Source organism: Rhodnius prolixus, unplaced genomic scaffold (genome assembly GCF_049639745.1).
Source record: "Rhodnius prolixus isolate KJV_2025 unplaced genomic scaffold, Rpr scaffold_6, whole genome shotgun sequence".
In the NCBI taxonomy this organism is placed as follows: Eukaryota; Metazoa; Arthropoda; class Insecta; order Hemiptera; family Reduviidae; genus Rhodnius; species Rhodnius prolixus.
This window is the reverse complement of record NW_027411634.1, coordinates 3,480,313-3,490,411: the sequence shown is the minus strand read 5'-3', so window position 1 is coordinate 3,490,411 and position 10,099 is coordinate 3,480,313. Positions and strand designations below refer to the sequence as shown.

Sequence of the window (10,099 nt, the reverse complement as noted above, 5' to 3'; positions counted from 1 at the left end):
AAGACATGCCAACCCTCTGATGATGTAAAACATTATATTGTAAATTAGCTTTGAAAAGATGACCTAGTCCCTAGGTCGGAAAACTCGGCATAATAAAAATATATCATGATTGAAACTGGCAACTATTGAAACTATTCATCCTATTGAAACTATGAATTAGTCACCCAAAAAAAAATGAACAGTAATTTCTTTATTTCGAAAAAGTAGGCCTTGTTGTCGTCGAAGATACTGAAACATTCTTTGGAAGTAGATGTAGCAAGTTTGATGTTTCACTTTGGATTTTTCTCTCTCAAGTTGAAAAGAAATCCTTCAAGTTTAAATCCTCTATAGCTCTAGCTTCTCCTCTCAGTCAAAAGATCAACGGAACACGGAGAAGTCAAAAAAGAGTCTGGATAAAACTAAAGCTACTACATAGGTTTCACCAAACCAACTAAATCTTTTGGTTCCATGTGAATCGCATGGGTTTGCGAGGTATTCCCCATTGTATCGTTAACAATAAAATAGCTGAAAAAAATCAGCAGATCTGGATCCTCCCTGGAGAGGTTTTGATTTATGGTTCATAAGTATCATTTGGCTTTATGGATTTTTTTTTAATTATAATTATTTATACCGCGAAAATTTGGCACATAAGAAGCTTTAGTTTTCCCATAAATGTACAAAAATTATTTATTTATAACCATCAGTCTTAAACTGTACTTAAATTATATCCTAATTTTTTATAACCCTTTTTTTTGTGTGATAATTTTATCCCTGCAAGAAAATCAATTCGAAGATTTTGATTAGAAAGAGAAATAAAAATAGAAATAAAAAAGGACGGAAAAATTAAAAAAATAGGTAAACTACAAAATACCTAAAATAAAATCGTAACAATCCTAATACCAAGTTTAGTAAAAATGTAGCCAATTGTTTTTCTTCTTCTATTATTTTGTGGAAAATTTTATGCATGTTGTCCATTTTCATAATGAACAATTTTTCTAATGAAGAATTTGCTCAATTTTTTGAGAAAATTATTAATGAAAAACAAAAAAAAAAAGAATCTATCTTAAATATAAAATTATTATTAATAATTCATATTTATATAAATAAAAATTTGATGGCGTACCTCGTAAAATTTCAAAAAAATAATTAGGTCTAAAATTTGATAAATTATTCATTGATTACATGTTCATTCTTCCCCAATTTCCCTTAGGACAAAAAAAGAGTAAGGTTTTTGTTGACCCTCAAACTGTAATTGACCTCAAAATGAACTTAAACCTAAATATCTGTAATCTTAAATTACACTTTGAACCCTGATGACCTCATTAGAAGAAGTATCTACCAAGTTTAATTTCAGTTTGTTTCATTAACCAGGCCGGTCTCTCTCTCTGGTGTGATATGAATAACTATTTCAGGAAGTAATACAGAATGCAAGGAACAGCTGTTCAATGTTTTGCGTTTTGGAGGACACTTGGTTATAACACTTGTTAAACGGACAACTCTATTCCATTGTTGAGTTCTACGCTATTTTCTTGTTGTATTTTTTATGAGTGGGACACAACTTCTAAATAGATTAGTACCCACTCAGTTAGACAGGTTGCGCTGAAAGCAACAAAGTCTCATGTATTTATCCCGAAATTGGTGCTGGATGATCTTCTACCAAGCGTGTTTTTTTCTGAATTGGGAGCCAACAATATATGGAATGTTTCCAGGAAATGAGAAGAAGAATTGGTGTATACTCTCTTCCTTGTATTGGATCCTGATGCATCTGGCATGGCTTTGGACACTTATTTGTTTAAGCTACTGGAATGTGGAAGCTTCACAGCTTTTAGTAACCTGTAATGGTCATATTCTCAGAATTGAATGGTTGAATCCTTCATTAGACTTCATAGATTTCAGGGAGTCCTCCACATAATTTACACTTTATGGTACAGAAGAAAGCACCCATTCATCTCATTGCAGATTCTCATAGGAGATGAGAGCAAATAAAGTTTAAAATTTTAGGTGGATATATATATACGTATAAACAAATAAAGAACTTAAGCTGTTTATTAAGTTTACTGTTTCGATTCAGTAAATCTGTTAATCTTTTGGTTGTCCTAAGTCCACGGTCTAGAGCTTTATTGATTTAGTTTTTGTTTGGGAAAGCTGTACGGGCTTAGAGGGGCTTTAGATAGCATAGTGCTTATTAAGCTCCACCACTCGGACGAATAAAAATAATTCAGTGGCTTTCACGGTAGGGGTTTTTCGTAAATCTAAATTTTGTTTCAGATTCATGAGAAGTGAATGAAAAATCTACACATTGTTGTTGAATTTTCCTTCTTCTGGACAATGCCTCTCTGCGAGGAAATCTTGAAAAAAATCATTAATACCAAAGTAGTTTCCGTTTACAATCGTTGAAAAGTAAAACACTGCCCAATTTTTCCCCAAAGTAATTAATTTTACGATTTTAATTTTATGACTATTATAATTAAAATATTAACTTAAACCTCACAATCGGACCAATAAAATAAAGTAAAAAAAAAAATTGTTTTATCTAAAAAATTAACAACCTAAAAATTTGTAAATACATTTCTTTTTGTTTAAATAATTTATGTAAATACAAATAAATAATAATAATAATGTAGCGGGCAGAAATTATAGCACAAATTAAAGAACAAATAAACAGATAAAATCTTAATCTAGCTTTACTTCTTAAACTTATTCATCAAAATTTCTAATTTTGTCTTAGGCAATTAAAAAGAAAAAACTTCAATTTTAATTTTAACTTGGTATTAGGTAATTTTACTAAACTGGAATTACAGAGAATTAAAAGAAAAAAATCTTATTGCATAAAAAATGCATTTCTGCTAAAAGAAATATTTAATTTACAAACATTTTAGAATTTTAAAATAGATTAGAAATAAAATAAAATTGTATGCTAATAAAGCTAAGCATAATGATTGAGAATAACAATATTAATCTAAAAAAACAAAAAGTGATGTGCCCAAATTTCTGTGAAAATAAATTAATGAAGTACCTCAAATATTTTTTTAGAATTGTAATCAAAGATGACATTCAGATATTGTCTTCAAAAAAAATGTTTAAATTTTGAAGACAAATTGTGTTGTCATTTTGCCAGAAATTTTCTTGAAAGTTATGTCATGCTGGAAATTAAACAGTCGAAGAAAGAAGAACATTTGAACATTAAGGGGTCCATATTTTAATTTTCATTAAAGGTAGCTTTATTTTATTTATGGATATGATGCCCTGGAATACTGGAAATATGCCTCTCTGCTGAAGCTGTTAAAATGGACAAGAATAGGAACAATTTAAAAGGGAGGCTCTCCTGGTTCTGGGAGTATTGAAAAGATTTTTCCGCCTGAGGCGTTTAAAAAGGGATCCCTGATTGATAGAGAATCTTTAATGGTTCAGTTCAGGGATAGAATTTTTTTTTTTACAGAAGCTGTTATTGTAGTCCTTCAGGATAACTGTCCTGCATGGGTGCCCAAAATAGCTTTGAAAAAAAATCGTAGACATTTTTTTTTGCTTCAGCCAAATAATAATATTCCTTCTTCGTAGGAGTCACGTTAAGTTCTCTTCGTAGGAGTTACGTTAAGTTCTCTTATACCTGAAGAGAACACTGAAGATACATTGGGCAATAACGGTACTAACGTTGTTCTTCAATTTATACTCTCAACTCATTTTGTATTCTTAGAATTAGTCTAGAAGTATCAACAAATGTAGAAGATACATTTTCCAGCCTCAGAAATCATTCTGAGCCCCAATAATGCATGAGAAGAACAAACAATACTTAGTGCATTTAAGTCGTACCCTAAAACTATCCAGACACAAATATAAACCATTTTTAATGGCTGACTACAACGATTGAATACATCACTGATTGAATACATACATGAAATATGAATATATTTCTTACAGTCATTTCAAAAAAAACTTTGAAACAATTCTAAAATCATCTGGTGTAGCTTCATAAAAATCACATCAACATTTTTCCAAAAATAAAAATCTAAATCAATCAAATAAATATGCTCACATTAAATTTTTTTTCTTATTGTGTTTATAATTAACAAATTTTATGAATGACATAGATTTATTCTCATTAATCAATAGAATAATTCATTGATGAATATATTGAACATAATTATTTTATTATTTATTTATTTTTTCAAATTAATAATACTCAAATATGTGATTAATATGTGTCTATATCTGTAATAATCATTTAAACTAAAGAAAAAACACTTTATTTTCCTTACCTTGTAAAAGAAAATTTTTTTTTATAATGAAATAATTTTCATTTTCAAGGAATTCTTGAACTTGTTCCTGTTTTTCTTTTCATTTACTTTTTAAGGATTGAAATTATACGAAAATGGAAGTCAATTATTGTTGGAAACGTTAATGATTATTAAGAAATGAAACAATATTAATGATATTCAATGTAAGGAGATCTAAATGTGTTTTATTAAAATTTATTTTACAGATTTTTGTGTAATATTGTCCATAAAAAATGTTAAAACATGTATAAAAAACATTTTCCCTTTATTCTCCTTCTCAAAATAAATTAATAAGAAAAGATAATCTATAAATTTCATAAAAATTATTTGTGTAAATATGATTAAAAAAAAAAAAATTGCCTTTTATTATCACAAAGAAAAAGTTAATTATGTAATTAATAAAAAATCAATCATTAATTACTTTCTATAAGTGGTGTAATAAATTAATGTAAAACAAAAAATTTTTTAAAACTATTTATTATTGGTAGTGTTTCCAGAATTCATACTTTAGCAAACTCATTGACCAAAACGAAGTAAATAAATAACAATTCTTGCTTTATAAAAATGTTTTTCTCCCTTATAAAATTAATAAAAACTAAACACTCAAGATTAATATTAAAATATTAGTACCTAAATGTTTCTTTTTTTTTTTTCAATGTTTATAAAAATTCAAAACTATTTGATGAACTAGCCTAGCACAAGCCGTATGTTTTTTCACATAAAGTAGATTTGTTTAATGATTTAGTTTTTTTTTTTTGTATTTATAAAAATAAATTTTGTACCAAAATTTTTATACTTTATTATAATGATTATTATTTATTAATATCCTCGGCAGCTCTTCTTGAACCTCGAGTTATTTTAAGACAAGGGAAGTATTTGGTTCTGTATGGTTAGAAGGAAAAATTAAAAGTTTGAATTTTTTTTAGAAGTTATTACTTACAAGTAAAGATTATGGTTCAAGCCATCCTTGCAAGGCTCCAAAATTACTGGGACATTCAACAGCCTAGCCCAGAGGAGTAATGGGTAGTTCCTGAAGATTACCAGGATGGAAGGCAATGAAAGCCACTGTTCTGCATTGGAGGAGGGTAAAAATAAATGGTTGTTTTCTTCAAGAACTTTTTTTTTTATCATTGATTCGGATGCAATAGAAAATTTAGTTAGGATTGCAAATTGGGTTAGCTTGGCTGTCAGCTACCCAAGATACGCAGTAAGGTCAGTCAGAATTGCCAGATTTGTGGACCTCTTTTTAGTTTAGGGTCAGTCCGCCGTCTGTTTCACCAATACTACATTTACAAAGCGTACATTGCGTACCCAGGGATATCTTACAATAGTAGGGTAGACTGGTATGGTTTTTTTTTTTTTGTCTGTGAAAGGTTTCTTGGAGTCTTTTGTCCCGAGGGAAGCGATTAGGTGATCACGCTTCATGGTCGAGAGAGACAAGGCATATCCTGTTGCTAGTTTTACTTAATTGGGGAGGAAAGATTGTAAAGAATACTATGATCAACGTAGATCTAAGGCGTCCCTGCCATTAATCCACAATCCAACTGTATACTCTCCAAAATAAGATATTCTGAGCAACACCAGAATCTAGGTAATGCCTCCATCTAGGCCAGCAAATCCCCTTTGGATGTCGCATAGATACCTAAATATCCTCAAGATACGCTGTTCAGATCTCTTCTTTCCAATCAACGGTAGACTGAATACAATCTTTCTGTTGTATTAATTTTTCGCCTAGAATATGGAAAATTTTGCCCACAGAACGTACTCGAATCAAGCGCTAATACGCTCGATGGTTATAGCCAATAGAACTCAAATCCGGTGGGTACATTTTCTGCTTCAGAGTTTTGTGAAGGATCTTCGTCCTTGCCCTTGTACTTTTCGAGGTATCATCTTTGTTTGCCAGCTGTGGACAAGCAAAGAATAAGTGGTTAACCATCTCTGGTTCGTAATTATTATTATCATTATCAATATTAATTAATATATATTACTTTATCATATGTGATACTGTATTTGCTTCACGCTAATACTTGCTTACCCAAAAAAAAATTAAAAGACTGACAATTCCTGTCGTTAAATATTTTTCATTTTATGTATTTATTAATAAATATAAATTATATAAATATTAAGAATTATTCCTCAAATAACCTCTCGAAAAACAAGAAAGTGTTTTTTTCTCTTTCTTTTTTCTTATTTTGTAAATAACTATTATCAGATATAACAAAAATCAGTTTTCTGAAATCATTTTGATTAACATTTATTTCGAAATAACAAAAAGAAATCATATGTACCTGCACAAGATATTGTTTTTATTTTAAATAATTTTTTAATTTATTGTATAATATTTTATTACTGTATAAACACAAAAAAAGTACATTGAATTTGTTCAAAATTGTGGAATTATAGCTTGAACAAGTTTTGTTTATAAAAATTCCATCATTTCTTTGTTTAAATGAAAATGAACTATTTATTGTGCACAACTTTAATTTTTGTACAGTTTTTTATAAGCTTAAAATATAACTTTGAAAAAATATTTGAAAATACAAAAATTTTTATGTTATTCCTGTAGCAAACATTACGCGGATCTTATGTTTAAAGAACCAGAGAACGTTTTAGACAAGTAATGTCCTCCAACTTCTATTACGAACTTACGACTTTATAATCTTTACTGAATGATTGTTCCTCAGCTTTCAGGAAAAGTTTTACAGTTTCCAGCCATCTTATTATCACGACCCTTGCAGTATTCTTTGAGAAAATCCTCAGAATACGTAGTATAATTTTTTGTTTAGAAAAATGCCTCATTCCGTACTTAGCCTACCTCAGTCTGTTGGCTTCAAGAAATTCATCTTTTTCTGGGCATTCTGCTTGTGTTTTTTTAGTTTTTCTTCTTCTGGAAATTGAGCATGCTTGAATTTTGTGTACTGTGCCTAGATTTTTTTTTTTTACCAATTCCGGGATTAATACCTGTAACAAAAAAAATTGCATTTGTTACTAGCCTTCTTTTGTTGCTGCGGATCCTTCAGGACTTTTAATTAAAACAAATTCAGTTTCTCTAGAGTAAAAGTTTTGTTAATTTCAAGCAAAGCGTTGCTAGAGGATATCTACCATCTTCGCAAGGTGATAAGTGCTAAGGAATCCCATCCTTACACGCTGTTAAAGAGGTTAAGAGACGTTAAGTACCATAAACTCCAAGACGTGCTTAATAAACGTCTTCTTTCTACACTAATGACCTAGAATGGATACAGGTACGACCTGAATTCACTTAGCTCGATAATCTGACAAAGGTGACACGTTGTTGCACTGGAGGTTTCTTTTTTTAACACACACTCTCTTAGCGATCGATTCTGTAAGTTTTAGGTGATACAATTTCTTTTTTTTTTAAAAAAAAACTTTTCTTACTGGCTGTAATCATTCTTAGTTAAAACTAACATAAATCTGGAATCTTATTGGTGAAATTAGTTCCAATTGCAATTAAACTAAATCACGTTCACTTAAAATTACGTAGTTTAATGGAGAGGTACTTTTCTATCTTATTTAAACGTACATTTAATATATGCGTTTGTATTTTTTATTTTGCAATGTAACTAACCACAAATTACCTCCTTGAGGAAGGTTATATGCGATAAGAAAAACCACCTGTAAAGGTAGTGTAAGGGTTCTTCTACCCAGCTACGAACTGCGTACTTCTTCCAACCGGTTAGTGTGCACTTTTGTAAATTTATAATGTTTCTTTATTTTACTATTCTAAAAGATTTTGCTGCAGTTCCATTTTTGTTGGAATTAAAAGAGAAAATATAAGGCTACTCAGGAAGATTTATAGAAGTTAAGTCGTAAAAGATATTAAATGAAATCAGTCGCAAGGAAAAATGTTCTCAGTAACCAGCAAAAATATTGTTTTGACTGAAGAAAAAAAACATTTATATAATGGATTACTAGTCTGCCAGCAGCTTCGTCTTTTGTGGAAGATAATAAAGTATGGGCATCGGCAATAAGGTAAGTTTACAATTACTGAATTAAAAAAAATTTGTAACAGAAGTTTGCTGCCTGTTAACAATTAAATAACTTGAATTCTTATACTGATTTTTATAATTGGCAATTAACTATTGCCTGGGCTAACCTAAACATTTTTCTCGTAGCATTGGCTAATGATTTGTCTTGAATTATTTTATTAGTTAAAGATAAGTAATTCAAAAGTCTATGGAAGCAACACTGTGCAGTGATTTCACAAATTAGCCTAGAATAAATATCTTCTCTTGCGTCCGTGGTTAATGTACATTTTCCACTCTAAATTAAAAAAGAAAGAGTTTTGGTCAAAACTTTAAAGCAAAATTTGTAATTATCAATCGTTATGTGTTTAAAAGATTTTTCAATGTATGGTTTTTAAAAAAGAGATCCAATAAATTCAGCCGTTTTTTTTTGCATTTTTTGTTTTTATAGACGAAGCGGCCATGATCGGGGCAATGCCAGCGGTTGCCGTTCGGCACGAACGACGAAGACAGGAGAAAAGGAATAAACGACCCAGCCTGCTGTATCTACAATCGCCACACAGTAGGTCGGCCACACCAAGTCCATTACAAAGTCCTCCGGCTTCACATCATTTTCCGCCTGAATTGTATGTTTGTGGGAAGGTAAGTGATTCTTTTTTTTTTACAACTTAAGAGTCTGCAGTAAAAGTTTTCCTGTGAATCTGTTGTACAGAATGTAATAAACTTAAAGGCCTACGTACACGTTAAGATTTATTATGCAATTTAAGTTCAGTTATACAAGAGTCGCCCAATTGTGCTCGAGCGAGTCTTGTTGCAAAGATCTGGTTGTTCAACTCGATTCGAAAAAAAAAAGCAAATCGAAATAGATTTTTGTGTTCTACGAATAAGTTTGTCTTGGGTGGATGCGCTGTACAACAAGGTTGTAAGAAGAGTTCGCATTTAAATTTTTATTAAATTCATTATTTGATTAGAAACTAATAAGTTAAGTAATCGCCAATGTACTTAGGCGGGGCTTAACGTGTAACTACCAATTAGGTGTCGTGGAAGCGCTCATACTTTACTATAAATAATTTTTGTTTCTAACAAATATAAAGTAGATGCATACGCGAGTTATATGTTTGTACTTTGTAATTTTGTAAATAAAAACACTATCTATGTAGTCATAAGCAGGATTCGAACTGGGGATCTCCCAATTACTTTACCAACGCTCTTGACCACTAATATTTAATTGTTCTAAATTCGTGGATTTCAGTAAAAAAAAAGTTCGTAATTGCAGTTTAAACACATCGCCTAGATAGACTTGAAACCGCTATATTGTTTGAAAGCGTTCCTTTACAGTTTATTGCATTCCTCTTCTAAGCTTATTTCTTCTATAATAGAAAACGTAAATATTTCCAGAAGTTCCTAACAAAAAATGCCATTTTATAATCTTTCGGTAAAGTTATCTTCAGTTCAAACAGCTGATTTTGTTGAAGGAAATTTGCCATTTTTCTTTTGTTTTTTGTCTTTAAGACGAATCTTTGATCTATTTTTTCTCATCTTGCGAGTTCTACTTCCTTCTGTGCACGCAACTATAATCATTTTACATATAATTATTGCTTCAGTTAATCCTGGCAGTATTTAGAAAAAAATATATAGCAAAAATATAGTAAAAATTTAGATTTTAAATTTAGCCTGACTCATGTTTGAGACGACTAGCATTATAAGACTTCATTGGACGACCAATCTTAACGTGTATGGGCTGTTTAAAAATTTTCTAAGAGAAAACCCAGCTGAGAAGACTTCAATTATCAAACCATGATATTTAGTTCTTCTTTTGAGTTGAGAAATACCGCAAACACACAGAGACTTACTAAAGTAAGT

General features: G+C 30.3%; 1 protein-coding gene across 4 annotated transcripts in view; it reads left to right on the top strand.

Moving 5' to 3' along the window:
- The window catches only part of LOC141461337 (uncharacterized), a 219,519-nt gene that overhangs the window by 194,537 nt on the left and 14,883 nt on the right, over positions 1–10,099 (top strand). For 2 of the 4 annotated variants that reach the window (XM_074142294.1, XM_074142295.1), the window contains exon 3: positions 8,688–8,878. In XM_074142294.1, coding sequence (XP_073998395.1) covers positions 8,688–8,878 — 191 coding nt within the window. Of the gene's footprint in view, positions 1–7,853; positions 8,244–8,687; positions 8,879–10,099 lie in introns of those variants that run through there. The other 2 variants (XM_074142297.1, XM_074142296.1) reach the window with 2 other exon arrangements.